At 38.9% G+C, this 15,492-nt stretch overlaps 1 protein-coding gene across 4 annotated transcripts in view; it reads left to right on the top strand.

Moving 5' to 3' along the window:
- Positions 1-15,492, top strand: part of SPEN (spen family transcriptional repressor) — a 104,047-nt gene that overhangs the window by 69,103 nt on the left and 19,452 nt on the right. For all 4 annotated transcript variants that reach the window (XM_047723555.1, XM_047723557.1, XM_047723556.1 and 1 more), the window contains 6 exons: positions 2,505-2,665; positions 4,441-4,641; positions 8,380-8,531; positions 12,284-12,409; positions 13,750-13,863; positions 14,686-14,799. In XM_047723555.1, coding sequence (XP_047579511.1) covers positions 2,505-2,665; positions 4,441-4,641; positions 8,380-8,531; positions 12,284-12,409; positions 13,750-13,863; positions 14,686-14,799 — 868 coding nt within the window. The remainder of the gene's footprint in view (positions 1-2,504; positions 2,666-4,440; positions 4,642-8,379; positions 8,532-12,283; positions 12,410-13,749; positions 13,864-14,685; positions 14,800-15,492) is intronic.

The following is a 15,492-nucleotide window of genomic DNA, read 5'->3' as shown; positions in this document are numbered from 1 at the left end:
AGAGGGAGAAGCAGACTCCCTGCTGAGTGGGAGCCTGACTCAAGGCTTGATTCCAGGACCCTGAGGTCTCGACCTGAACCCAAGTCAGAGGCTTAACAAACGGAGCCATCCAGGCGCCACAAAAGCACTGTTACTATTGATTGGTCTCCGTCTCCATGTTTTGTTTTGTTTTTTTTTCTTAAGATTATTTACTTGAGAAAGAGTGGGGTGTGGTGGGGGGTTGTGAGCACATGAGAGGGAGGAGAGAAGCAGGCTCCCCGAGCAGGGAGTGCTCATTCCTGGGACTTTCAGGATCATGACCTGAGCTAAAGGCAGTTGCTTAGCCACCCAGGTGCCCCTCACCTTCTCCACTTTCGTGACACACACTTGATATGGAACTTGGTGTTTGTTGCCTCACTGATTATTTCAGTAGCAGAAATTGTGCTCTTGCCCATATTTACTTTACCCATTGCTGCTAAGGAAGTTTGGTATTTATAATATTAGCAGTATTGTAATTAGAGTAGTTTCCTTAATGGTTTTTTTGTGAGTCATTGGAATTAAGTTGATAGTCCTATAACATTCTATACTGTGATCATATGTTGGCTTTGCCAATAATCTTGTATTGCTTGGAGGACTTAATACATATAACAAGCATTTTTCCCCTTCTGTGCTAAACATAATTAATTGTATTAAACCCTTAATTCGAATGAACATAGTATCCTGTTCACCTAGTGCTGGTAACACTCCCTTTACTTGAGTGATATAGAAAAAAAAAACTTAAAGAGAAAACCAATGCCTAAGCATGTGTAGGATGCCTTGCAGTGACAATCTGTCGTCCTATCTGAAGGCTTCTATCCCAAGTTGTATTTTGTAACTCACATATGACCTTTTGGATCTTACTAGCATAGGTTTATTTGTCTATGTTTCAAGCTTCAGAGAGCTCTGATAATCTTGTGACGTTTTCATCTTTTGCCCTAGCATGTGAGAGCTCAATAAAAATGCTGTGTAAATTCTTAGTTATAATACCCTGTTTTCTTACAGTATTTTTTAAAAAGCAGTGGCACATTTGCCTTAATTTGTTGAGTTGGATTTATTTATCTGGCTGTCTTAGAGATTATCTTGGCTATGAGAGCTGTTGTTTTAGCTCAAATGACAAAAACTGTCAGGTCTTCCCTCTATAAAAAATATGCTTAAAATGGATTAAACCTCCTCCTCTCACTTCCCCTCACCCCTGGAGTTATTTGCTTAAAAGATAAGCCTTCCACAGTAGGGAGGGGACAGTGTGAAGCAAAATTTCAGAAACCTGTAAATAAATGACAGACCCTGTAAATAGCTTTTTATTAATATATTTGAGAATGCGATAACAGAACAAAACCATGGCAGCCCTTGCACATCTGGTACTAAAAAGAGACTTTCCTATTATTCATGTAGTTCTTAGGCATAATAAACTTGTTTAAATATATCTCTCTCGGGGCGCCTGGGTGGCTCAGTGGGTTAAAGCCTCTGCCTTCGGCTCAGGTCATGATCCCAGGGTCCTGGGATCGAGCCCCGCATCGGGCTCTCTGCTCTGCGGGGAGCCTGCTTCCTCCTCTCTCTCTCTGCCTGCCTCTCTGCCTATTTGTGATCTCTGTCTGTCAAATAAGTAAATAAAATCTTAATAAATAAATAAATAAATAAATAAATAAATAAATCTCTTATGTGAACAGGTATAATAATTTCTTGTCTTTCAACCGTCTCCCCCTTCAAGAATTCTATCAAACTGAAGAGTAATAAATTCTCAATTTCATTGACTCATTTCCCACATTGCGCACAGAGAAAAGAGCCTAAATCAGCAACACTTGAGTCACTTACATAATATTTCTTCATTAGTCCCTCAAATACTTAAAAGTTAAAATTACCTAGGAAATTATTTTGGATATTTTTGTTTTCCTCAAAATTGACACATCCTTGAGATGATTGTGGCAGTGGCGGCAGCAGTCGTAGTAAGAGTAACAGAGCAATGCCACTTCATTTCCTGATGGCTGTCATACTCCAAACGCCTCAAACCTGTGGGTTATTTTATTTAGTTCATGACCCTGCAAGATAGGTGCTTTTATTATTTCCATTTAATAGCTGTGGAAATTGAGGCTTAGCAAGAGGTTAAGTTACTTGTCCAAGGATATGTGCTGTACATCTAAGTCAAAATTTGAATTGAGGTCTCTGAATCCAAAACCATTATTACCATTATTCTTTTATTATTACTGTTCAGTGACTTGCATTTATTAGTCCTACTTGATTTGGAAAAAGTTGTTCCCATTTTGCAAATAATGAAACATTTTCTTTAGGGGGCGTGTAGTGCACTTTTGCTCCCTTAGGCTGATGTTTTCTCTGTTGGAAGGCGGGAGTGTGAAGTAGATGTGGAGAGGGGAGGGCAGCCAGAAATCCCAGAAATGTAGACGATTGCTTTTAATTTTTTCTACTTGTTGATTTTAAGAAGTTTTACATGCTGCTTGTTCTCTGTTTTGTCTTCGTTTGCCCTTCTGCAGCACTGATTCCAGCAGCAGTTCAAGTGATGACTCTCCTGCCCGATCGGTTCAGTCAGCAGCTGTCCCAGCACCCACTTCCCAGTTGCTTTCATCCCTGGAAAAAGATGAGCCCCGTAAAAGTTTCGGGATCAAGGTTCAGAATCTTCCAGTACGCTCTACAGGTAACAATTTGTACCGCTGTAGTTTGCTCTCTGCTACGACTGGGGGGAATGTGAGACTGAGCGCCTTAAGTTCTATGCTGGGACAAGCTTCCTTCTTGGTGGCTCATTAATATATAATGCCATGTGAGAACAAGCAATGACGGTAACTTTATGAAGGTGGCATGTTACTTGTATTTACTGTGTACACACATATATATGCATATATATTATACACGTTGTACATACGTACACAAAGACTGTATGGTGCATGTTCTGTAAAGAAAGCATGGTTATTTTTTTAAATATACACTGTCTAGGTTAAATATTTTGATATTAGGGGAAATTTGATATGATGAAATTGTAGAAATACTATTTTCAGTTACATTTATTATATTGTCCTGGAGTCCTATGTTCTGTGAGAAAACTTTGAACATTAAACTATGATAGGAAACCCGCTTCGAAATACTAACATTTTAAATGAGGAAAATCTAGAATAATGGAAAAGTCTGGTTAAAAGCTCTACTGAAGTCTTTTTTACTCTTAATATATTTTTTTTTAATGGAAGAGTTCTATTTTATTTTTTTTTATTTTATTTATTTATTTTTTTTAAGATTTTATTTATTTATTTGACAGAGAGAGATCACAAGTAGGCAGAGAGGCAGGCAGAGAGAGAGAGGGAAGCAGACTCCCTGCTGAGCAGAGAGCCCGATGCGGGGCTCGATCCCAGGACCCTGAGAGCATGACCTGAGCCGAAGGCAGCGGCTTAACCCACTGAGCCACCCAGGCGCCCCTACTCTTAATATTTTTAATTGACAATTATATAATGTCTATATACTGTACTGTCATTTTTTACATTAGGCATATTGAGTATATAAACAACTATTAGTAGATGGTCAAACCAACAGAGACCAAACTTAGTACTTCTTAGCTAAGTGCATTTTAGTGACTACTTAAATTATTCATTAAAGCAGCCTGTAAAACCTACATAACCAGGTTTGTGAATAGAGTTGTTGAGGCACAAATGTTGGTGAACTTTTGATTTGGAATACTTAGTTGCTTAGGAGTGGATGGAGGTAAAATTTGCTTGTCTTTCTGTACAGTTTTAATGTTTATAATGAAAGAAATTAACAGAAGACCCCTCTAGATGGTATGATTCATCTGTAGAAAACCTTAGAGTTGTTAGCATGTTAAATGCTGCTTGCCACACAATTTTATCATTGATATGATGCTTGGAAAGCTAGAAATACAGCTTTCTTTCTCATGTCTTTAAAGTTTTATGTGTGTGTGTGTATGTATGTATACGTGTATATAAAATTTTTATTTTGGAAGTTTTAAACCTAGCCAAAAGTAGTAATAGCAAAGTGAATGCCCCTTGCTCCATACCCCAGATTTAAAGATGGTCACTGTCTTCCAGACTTGGCTTTATCTAATGTTTCCACTTTTCTTCCTTCCTGTTTTTGTTGTGTGTGTTTTTTTTAAAGTGAATTACATTGTTTCATATCGACTTAAAGATACTAACTTCTTCGTTGTCTGTAGTAGGAGGGTGGTTTTTCCGCATAGCCACAATGTCATTCTTACCTAACAAATAACCAGTGATATTTTCTGATACTCAGTTTATTTTCACAATTGTATAGGAGGCTCTAAAATGTGATTTTAGGGTTATTTTATTTGAAAGAGAAATGTTTTAATGCTAACAAAATTTAGGTCAAAAATCAAGCTAAAGATTTCATAGCTTGCTTACTGAGTTGTAACTAAATTAGAAAAATAAGCACCTTGTTTTTTTGGGGGGGATTTAGATACAAGCCTTAAAGATGGCCTTTTCCATGAATTTAAGAAATTTGGAAAGGTGACTTCAGTGCAGATCCATGGAGCTTCAGAAGAGAGGTATGGTCTGGTATTCTTTCGGCAGCAAGAGGACCAAGAAAAAGCACTGACTGCATCAAAAGGAAAACTTTTCTTTGGCATGCAGATTGAAGTAACAGCATGGATAGGGCCAGGTAAGAGAAAGGAGGCTAATTTTTAGTGTAATTTGTATTTCAGCTTGTGAAAAGGCAGCATCTTATCCTGAATCTGGATGCTTTATTTATTGACACATTTCCAGTGACTTCTGTTTTAAAGACTGGGTACATTTGTTCAAGTTAATAAAATTATGTTTTGGTTAGGGAGGGTGAAGATAGTTCTGTTCCTGTGATGGAGAAATGCTGACTTTGAAGAGTCTGAAAGACTGAGTTTTAGCCCTTTGTTGAGTCCTGCCTTCCCAAAAGGATTGAGTTGATTGAGATAAGGATATAGTTCTTAGGAGAATGACATCAGAATTACCTTGAATTAGAAAACAGACTACTTGTTACACTGATTTGAGGAGCTAGTTAGACCAGTTTTATTTCTATTATGCCCAGCACAAATTGGATCTGTTGTTCTAGTTTCCATGACTTTCCATGACCTTGAGAAATAGTGACAAAGAAAATCAGGGCTAGGTCTTAGGAGTGTGACCCATTGAGAGTTTCAAGGGGACATTTTATTAGTTTGAACCTACCTATAAGACCTGTCGTAAGGTAGGGAAGTCTTCTGAGGCGTGGCCTGGGTCGGTGTTTCTCCTGTTTGAGAGCCAGCTGTGGTGCTTGTTTAAAACACACATTCTTTCCCCCATCCCTGCTCAGTGGTTCAGAATTCACAAACTCAAGTCTGGGAACCCCTGACTTAGGGGAACATTGTGAGTAAATTTGTGGAGGAGTAAACAGAAATGTTTAAGTTATGTAGTCACATATGTAACTGAGACCAATTTTTAAGACTAAGTGTTTGAGGGGCACTTGGCTGGCTGAGTCCATGGAGCGTGTGGCCCTTGATCTCAGGGATGTGAGTTCAAGCCACATGTTGGGTGTAGAACTACTTTTAAAAAGAAAGATTTTGAGTGGAATTTATAAGGTAAACATAGCTCATTCTCTTGGAATATTCATTTATTTGGCAATTAAGAGGGAAAAAATAGAATTTCCCTGAAAAGAATGTGTAAATGTTATTTGTATATATTAAAATAAGCACAGAGTTGTTAGAGGGAAGACTGCAAAATGTGCATAATTTTATAATAAACACAGGAATTCAAAGGGATCATGGGTTATGCCCTCACATTCTCTCCTTTGCCAAGTTTGAGATGTACTAACCTAAGTTATACTGAGCTGAGCGCAACTCAGGAATTCTTAACACATTTAGAACAGGTCACAGTTGGCCTGAGGAATATTATTTAGAATGTCATATAATCTATGTAGAAAGTTTTTAGAGCCATATATAATTATTAAGTAATGGGGCCCTAATTCAGGAGCATTATAATAGACTGCCCTCAGATCTCCAAGTCATGGGGCTAGCTTGACATTTTTATTGTAAAAATGCATTTTACCTAATTAGCACCCAGGATGTAAATTGGGCTTTAAGCATGTGCCATTGAAGATTTTGAGAAGTTTGGTTGGGTCAGGCATAGGAAAATTCAAAGGTACTTTTCCCAGATGGGAAAGCATGAAACACTTGTTGAGTGGGATATTTGAAAGCAGTTGACTATAGAGTATGGAGGCATGGGTGGAATTATGTTGTTGGATGGTTAAGATAAATGTTTTGTATTGAAGCATATGGAGCTGATTACTTCCTGAAGCCAAGGACCTCTTAGAGTTAAAAAGATCTAAATCCAAGAAGCCAACTTTGCAGATAGACCCCTGGTGTCTTCCTAAGATTGTGCTCTCTCAGTCCTGTGCAGAGCATTACAGTCCTATAAACATGAAAAGAATTTTTTTTTTAAAGATTATTTATTTATTTATTTGACAGAGAGAGAGATCACAAGTAGGCAGAGAGGCAGGCAGAGAGAGAGGAAGGGAAGCAGGCTTCCTGCTGAGCAGCGAGCCCGATGCGGGACTCGATCCCGATGCGGGACTCGATCCCAGGACTCTGGGATCATGACCTGAGCCGAAGGCAGTGGCTTAACCCACTGAGCCACCCAGGCGCCCCTGCAAAGAATTTTTTAAATGATATGTAGGCCTTAAGACTTAAACTGATTATGATTACATATGGAAAGTGCACTTTTAAAAGAATCTTTGCTAAAATAAAATAAAAGAATCTTTGCTAAACTGAATTTCTGGTTTTGAAATGTTTACTGAGCTATTTGATAGAAATATGGATATAAATGATTGCAAATTATGCTTTATCCTTCTTATTCTGCCTTTTGGAATGTAAATCTCAAGATGTGTCTGAATTATTTTGTCTTTTCATTATTTTTCCTCCCCTGTTGGATGAAATATTCCTAAATATGTGCCCTTTGTTAGATAGTTTCAAGAAAACCTAATTAATCTTGAAATGAGATCTCTCCCTAGGAGATATGATGGGATAGAGACAGGTACATGCGCTTTTGCAGTTTCGGGTCCACCGGACTCAGTGAAAGTACATAGTCCTTGATGAGGCCAGAAGGGCTAAGCTGAGCTATCATTAGAGCCGTGAAACTGGAATCAGGAGTGAGGTGTGTTCTGAGTTCTCACTCAGCAGCTCAGATCTTGAATCTTTTTAATGTCAGTGTTGTAGTTGACATCAGTAATATTCAGTACATGACCTTAAACACTTCCAGGCAGGCTGATTAGCTTTTTTGGATGGCTTTGTTTTACATTAAAAAAAGAGAGAACACGTGTTCTGTGGGCTGTATGAATGTTCTGGGCTGGCTGAATGTTCTGCCCTGGGTGAAGTTTAGAAATGGAGCTTCAGAGAAAGGCTATGCTTGAATAAGACATTGGACTAGGGCTTTTGATCATAAGAAATAGAAACCTTAAGAGTCACTGAGTCTCTTCTTGTTTGTCATTGGGAACCTTGCAGCGGCAGGTTTCTAAGTGCTGCTTCAGTCCGTTTTCATACAGTTACTATTCTTGTACCTAACAATTGCTACATTTAGGCACTTGGGCTGTGTTAATTAGTATGACAAATGTAAAATGCTAAATATTTTCTAAAATGTTGAAAAGTTAAGTAATGAAGCTGGGCTGTTTTCAGTTGAGGTTTTTTTTTTTTTTTTTTTAAGATTTATTTTATTTATTCATGAGAGGGAGAGAGATGGAGACTTAGGCTCCCCGCTTAGTCTGTGGGACTCGATGTGGGACTCGATCCCAGGACTCTGGGATCATGACCTGAGCGGAAGGCAGACGCCCAACCATCTGAGCCACCCAGGCGTCCTTCAGTTGAGTTTTATGTGTGTTTCAGATTGTAGTTTTATACTTCCCATTGACAGCCTGCTGCATAATTTTTGGAACCTAAGATTAGGCTTAAGTAATTACTATTTTTGCTGGAATTTAAAATCTATTTCTGTGTCAGTGATTATTTTTAAAACAAATCAACTTGCAGACTGAAATTCAGTCTACTTTTCTGTTTTAAAGATCAAAGAAAGTGTTACGTCTCCCTAGGTTTTGTTGACAAGTTTCTTTAGCCTTCAGAGTTAGCAAAAGGCAGCTCTTTCTGAAGGTATATAATTTTTCAGATTGTATGGTAGTCAAGCCCAGTATTTCAGAGACATAGCTTCTTAAAAGTGTAGATTTTCCCATGATATATAAATAATCATTAAAACACTTTGTCTTGGTGCACCTGGCTGGCTCAGTCAGTAGGGCATGCAACTCTTGATCTTCTGATTGTGCGTTTGAGCCTTACATTGGGTGTAGAGATTACTTGAAAAACAAACAAACAAAACTCTTCTCTTTTTACTCTGCCGCCATCCCACTTAACAGAAACGGAAAGTGAAAATGAATTTCGTCCTTTGGATGAAAGGATAGATGAATTTCACCCCAAAGCAACAAGAACCCTCTTCATTGGCAACCTTGAAAAAACCACTACTTACCATGACCTTCGCAACATCTTCCAGCGCTTTGGAGAAATTGTGGTATGTTGCTTTTTACACTAAAAACAGTTTTAGATCTTTGTCATAAAACATAAAGCAGAGTACAGAGTGTATTTGGAAAGATGATATTTAGATGGTGTAGTGAATATGTTTCTCATTTGCTCTATGTGTTTTTTACTCCTGCTAAAAAGATGACCCAGCAAAACTATTTTGTGTGTGTATGTAAAACTGTGTAATAGATATTTGTCTTTATTTTGTTTACATGTATATTTTTCTGTCCATTTTTCTTACTTTTCTTTGTCCATGGGGTGCTGTTCCTGTGGGTTGGAAGGAAAATAAGAGAAAATGTGTTTGTAAGAAAGAAGCAGAAGCTTAGTGTGTGAGTATCGTGTTCTCACAGTGCACATCAGACTACCTTGGAGATTACTGGAACGTGGATGTCATGCCGGAAGCTCAGTTCTATTGTGAAATTTTAATTAGAATCACTTTTTATATTATGCAAGTCATTGTTAAATTTAGGAATTTGGAGGGTTTTTCTGTTCCTCGTGACTCAAATCCTCGTGACTCAAGTTTTGAGTCACTTTCTAATGAAAATAGTTTGGTTATAGCTTTGTACCCTTGGGATACATATACTATTTTGTTTTGTGTTTGAAAAAGTAGGAAAATTATTTCTGTCTCCCCTAGACTTTTTCTGTATTAATAACAGCAAAGAAATTGCTGTGTAATTTTGGACTTTGGAGAGTAAAAAAATGTTCTGGGTAGAGAAAACATTTGTTAATCTTTCAGGGGTGTGTGTGTGTGTGTGTGTGTGTGTGTGCACGCGTGCACACATGTGTGCTGCACGCATCCGTCCTATCCATCCAGCTATCCGGCCTTATTTACACACTGATGTTGTAAGCAAAAATCTTACTTTTGTTTAGTGGTGTAATCTGGAGAATAAAACATTTGTGCCTGTAGCTGATCTAAACCTCATCTTATGGGGAGAGTAGGGGCGAGAGAGAAGTGGTTGGTAGAAAGTCAAAAAACAGAATTCTGTAAATATTCTGTACAGAATTCTGTAAATATATATTTAGAGAAACAACAAAACATACATTTTCCTTTCTTTTTCAGTTTAAGTTCTTTTATCATATACTCTAATTCCAGCTATACTTCCCGCTGAGATGAGTGACCTGGAGTTCACCTGCCTGTGTGGGCTCCAGCTTTTTCTGTCTTTAGACAGTGATCTAGTATTTAATTTGCTGATTGGGGGGCGCCTGGGTGGCTCAGTCATTAGGCGGCTGCCTTCAGCTGAGGTCATGATCCTCAGGGTCCTGGGATCAAGCCCTGCTTTGGGCTCCCTGCTCGGCGGGAAGTCTGCTTCTCCCTCTCCCACTCCCCCTGCTTCTGTTCTCTCTGTCGCTCGCTCTCTGTCAAATAAATAAATAAAATCTTAAATTTTTTTCCTAATTGGCATTTATGAGTCAGTTCATAATTGGGTTTTGTTTTGGTTTTGTTTTTTTTTTTTTAAGATTTTATTTATTTATTTGACAGAGATCACAAGTAGGCAGGGAGGCAGGCAGAAAGAGAGAGGAAGGGAAGCAGGCTCCCTGCTGAGCAGGGAGCCCGATGCAGGTCTCCATCCAAGGACCCTGGGATCATGATCTTAGCTGAAGGCAGAGGCTTTAACCCACTGCTGAGCCACCCAGGCGCCCTGAGTCAGTTCATAATTGATAAAAACTTTCAGACCTACTTTGGAGTGTGGCTGCTACTTTGTATTTTGGGGCAGTATAAGAAGTTGTATTTGGACACAGATAAATTTTCATCGACAGGGTTGCTGAAAATGGAGTGATTATTGTGTTTTAAGAGCCATGCTTCTCAGTAAGGTGGCCACGTCAACATTCTGTTTGAAAACCACATCTCATCATGTTTGCAGTTGCTCACTAGAGTAGCTGTTTTAATGACACACAAACTTTGGGGAAATGGTCTGCTGCTTATCGATAACAGATTATGCTACAGCTAGAAGAACCTATGTGGAGATTCGACCCACCAGTATTCGTTGGAGACCATTTCTCTTAAATGGAGTTAATCCTGGGTTTTTATTTTCTACATTATGGTGAAAATCAGCTTCTGCTTAGCATTACTTAACTAGAACTATTTTGAATATAAATTACTGCTTAAAAAAAAAAAAGATTTTATTTGTTTATTTGACAGAGAGAGAGAGAGAGAGACAGCAAGAGAGGGAACACAAGCAGGGGGAGTGGGAGAGGGAGAAACCAGTTCCCTGCTGAGCAGGGAGCCCCATGTGGGGTTTGATTCCAGGACTCTGGGATCATGACCTGAGCCAAAGGCAGATGCTTAACACCTGAGCCACTCAGGTGCCCCTAAATTACTGCCCTTTTTTATTTTTTAAAGACTCCTCTAACAGCTCTTTAAATGCATTATTCATTTTGTTCTATTTCAGCTTTTGATTATTGGCTTATGACCCCTAAAAGGCTTAGATCATCGCAATACTTTAGATTGTGATTTACAGAATACTTTAGATAGTCACCATATGGGTCATTATTGTTCTTAAATATAAGTTTTGCCTCTCTGGACCATTTTCATGTTGTAAGTAAGCCAAATTTTTATACCACCTTGTCTGTGTAGGCAGGACCAGAGCCATCAGGTGTGAGTACAGGTTTTAAGCATTCTAAAGAGATGGGGCTAGGGGCGCCTGGCTGGCTCATTGAAAAAGCATGGGGCTCTTGATCTTAGGGTTGTGAGTTTGAGCCCCATGTTGGGTATAGAGATCACTTAAAAATAAACAAACTTAAATAAAGAGATGGGGTTATGCCTTTATAGAGTGCTTTTTTAATCTAGGATGGTGTTCAGTAACATCTTCACAAAATAGTTCAGGTATTTATGTATTGATTGATTTTGGATGTGAGAGGTCATTGCCATACATATCAGTCACCGGGCTTGGTATGCTTAGATACACTGGTGGGATGAGTCTTTTAATTTAGGATTGCGAATTTTAAGTCACTTTTTGAAAACTTGATTTCTTTACCATTCTTACTCTTCTCAGGTATTATATTTTGAATGGCCTGCCCCTAGTAAGGATTTTAGATTATTGCAGAAGGGAATTACAGTTGACCCTTGAATAGCATGGGTTTTAACTGCTTGGATCCACTTATATGTGGACTTTTTTCCTTATGATTTTCTTAATAATGTTCTCTTCAGCTTACTTTAAGAGTACAGTAATCATATATACAAAATATGTGTTAAATGTGTTATCTGCAAGGCATCTGGTCAACAGTAGGCCGCGAGTAGTTAAGTTTTGGGGGAGTCAGTAGTTGTAGGTGGATTTTCAGCTGCCTTGGTTGGCACCTAGGTACCCCCCACAACACCCCCACTACCCCATTTTTGTTCAAGGGTCAACTTATATTTCTTAGGTTTTTATTAAATAGGCTGCCTTTTCTTTATTACTCTTCTCTGTGTTGTTCCAGTTTTAGTATATGTACTGCTAAGTCAAGCACAAATTTTTCTTTATTCATAAATGTCTCCTGACACACAGGTATTGTGGATTTTAAATTTAGAGTTTGCAGTTTCTCTTCTGCAAAGAGCTTCACATAGGAAGGTTTTCATGTTGTGACTAAAGAATGCTGTGCGTGTAGTCTTGGCTATTCACAGTTGCTTTATGATGTATAGTTTTAACTAAGAAAATGATTTTGGGGAATATGACTGTTTTGAGAAATATGCACTTCATCTGGGTTTGGGTTATTCTGATTTTTTTCTGTTGGCATGTCACTAAGAGTGGTGCTTATTGGCTTTTTCAGGATATTGATATTAAGAAAGTAAATGGAGTTCCTCAGTATGCGTTCTTGCAATACTGTGATATTGCCAGCGTTTGTAAGGCTATTAAGAAGATGGATGGGGAGTACCTTGGAAATAATCGCCTCAAGGTAAAGGACTCTACATAAGTTATTATGCTGTTAGGATTTGTTATGATTTAGAGGTTTTTTGTTTGTATGATTATTTAAAATTGCAGGATAGCTAGATAACCATAAAGGTGATACATTGCTTTGCATCCTCATCATCTTATACTGTAAACTGAATTAGGGGCATCTGGGTGGCTCAGTGGTTAGGCATCTACCTTTGGCTCGGGTCGTGATCTCGGTGTCCTGGCATCGAGCCCCACATTGGGGCTCCCTGCTCAGTGGGGAACCTGCTTCTCCCCTCCCACTCCCCCTGCTTATGTTCCCCTCTCTCGCTGTGTCTCTTTCTGTCAAATGAAATCTTAAAAAATAAAAATAAACTGAAAATTAATACTTGCTGGGGTGCCTGCCAGTCTATAGAGCATGTGACTCTTGTTTGATTTCAGGATTGTAAGTTCAGGTCCCATGATGGGTGTTAGAGATTACTTAAAAAATAGAGTCTTGGGGCACCTGAGTGGCACAGTAGGTTTGAGTGTCTAACTCCTGGTTTCTGCTCAGGTCATGATCTCTCGGTTGTGAGATCCAGCCCCAAGTAGGGCTCTGTTAGCATGGAGTCTGCTTGAGACTCCCTCTCCTCCTGCCCCCTGACCCCAAATAAATAAATAAATCTTTTTTATTTTATTTTATTTTTTTATTTTTTAAAGATTTTTTTATTTATTTATTTGACAGAGAGAAATCACAAGTAGGCAGAGAGGCAGGCAGAGAGAGAGGAGGAAGCAGGCTCCCTGCTGAGCAGAAAGCCCGATGTGGGGCTTGAACCCAGGACCTGGGATCATGACCTGAGCCGAAGGCAGCGGCTTAACCCACTGAGCCACCCAGGCGCCCCTAAATAAATCTTTTTTAAAAAAATTATTTATTTATTTGAGAGAGAGAGAGAGAGAGCGAGCGAGCACAAGCTGGGGGCACGGAGAGGGAGAAGCAGGCTCCCCCTGAGCAGGAATCCAGACAGGAGACTCGATTCCTGGACCCTGGGATCATGATGTGAGCTGAGGGCAGATGCTTAACTGACTGAGCCACCCAGGTGCCCCATAAATAAATAAATCTTTTAAAAAATAAATAAATAAAATTGGGGTGGGTGGGCAGAAAGCCAAGTGCCTGGAGTCCATAAATTAAAATCTGGTGAATTAATACTTGCTCAGCCTGGCAGAATTAGTTTTATATAAATTTCTATTTTGATTTTAACCAGATGGTTGCCCTTTGGGATGATGGTCTATAAGATTCCTACAGAAGGCAGGTTTTTTTTCTTAGAGTTCTGTAGTTGAATAATTGGTGATTTTACTAATAGAAATTTCACCTCTCCTATCCAGCTGGGTTTTGGAAAAAGCATGCCTACAAACTGTGTGTGGTTAGACGGGCTTTCTTCAAACGTGTCGGATCAGTATTTAACACGACATTTCTGCCGATATGGGCCTGTAGTAAAGGTAGGTGGGAGGTTTTGGTATTGGTGTCTGACTCCCTGTTCTCGGTGTTCTGTCTGTCAGCCCAGTTTTAGTGTTGACATTTTCTTTTCTTTAGTAACTCATAACTTGTCATAGAAGGACAACTGTATCTATTAGCTTATGATATGAGGAAGTATTTTGGAAAACTATTTTGAACTGGCCAAGATGATTAATTTTTGAAACTAATTTGCATAATACTGGTAAATAGAATGTTTCTTAGGGGTTTTTATAATTTTATCTCATTAAAATTAGTCTAATTATCTAATTATTTACATTCACACTAATACGTAATTAGACTTCATTTAAAAAAAAACGAAGATGACTTTAAAGGGGCAGTCATACAACAGAATACACACATCTAACTGCTGTTGGTAATGTACGTACCTGCGCCCAGCAGGAGGGTCTCTGGACCCCATTCCAGTATGTGAAAGGAGAGCTTTGAACTCCTTGGGAGCAGATTCACACTGTGGTGGGCGTGGCTCATACTGTCATCATGTCATAATTTCTTTCGGTGTAGCTTTTGTTCAGAGAAACGCACCGTAAACACGGCTAGCGTAAATAAAACATCCAGCTTTAAGTTAAGAATTCTACTTATAACCAGAATTCACTGAAATTTATTACTTATTTTATTTTATAAATGTATTATTATAATTTATTTTTCTAGAATAAACAATATATAAATACGTTTTTTCTTGGCATTGTTCTTGAGACTTAAGATTTTCTTGGGATTGACACTGAGTCTAGTGGATGAGGCTCTTACTTGGTTTTTGTTTTGCTTTTGTTTTTGTTTTTTTTTTTTAATAGGTGGTGTTTGACCGCTTAAAAGGCATGGCTCTGGTTCTCTACAATGAAATTGAATATGCACAAGCAGCTGTAAAAGAGACCAAGGGGCGGAAGATCGGCGGGAATAAAATTAAGGTGTGCAGAGGGACTTTCAGCAGCATCACACTGAGATCCCACCTCTTACTAACGCATTGTGTAGTTGCCCGCCTGGGCCAGGGGTTTACAGGATATGCACTGTATGTCCTATTTTTAAAGGGACTATTACTATTTGTATACTTGGCTCCTTGAGGCCACAGGGTCATTAGCCACAGCATTTTCCCTGAAAATCATGTCATTCAAGCAAATGTGGTGCTGCTTACACCCCAGGTTCTTGGTGCAGGCTGGCCCACATTCACCTGTGGGTATCTGCACACCCGGGGGCTTGAAGTGTCACTCATTCCAGCTTCTTGAATGATCCTTTCTTCTTCTCCTCTCCTCCTCTCCTAAAGAGTGGGTAACCACTGAACAGTCGATCTTTTGTCTGCTGTTTTGTTTAAAAACCTCTGTTCATGATAACTTGAAGGAGTTTATGCACTTAATACCTATAATGGTTAAATTGGAACGAGTCTTTTGAAATGAGATCTTCATAGAGGATGGGTACTGTGGGCTTAAGTGACTAAGACCCAGCTCTGAGGGAAGTTTAAATGTTCTTCCATATTTCACTTTATGTTCTAACCGTGGTTCCAGCAAATTTGCAACACAGATTCCTGGGTTTAGTCAGTCTCATTATTTGGCAACCAAGAATCTCCATACATATTGTTTTAGTTTTCCATTTTGCCTTTTCAGTCC

Source organism: Lutra lutra, chromosome 4 (assembly GCF_902655055.1).
Source record: "Lutra lutra chromosome 4, mLutLut1.2, whole genome shotgun sequence".
Taxonomy (NCBI): Eukaryota; Metazoa; Chordata; class Mammalia; order Carnivora; family Mustelidae; genus Lutra; species Lutra lutra.
This window is presented reverse-complemented; position numbering and strand designations above follow the sequence as displayed.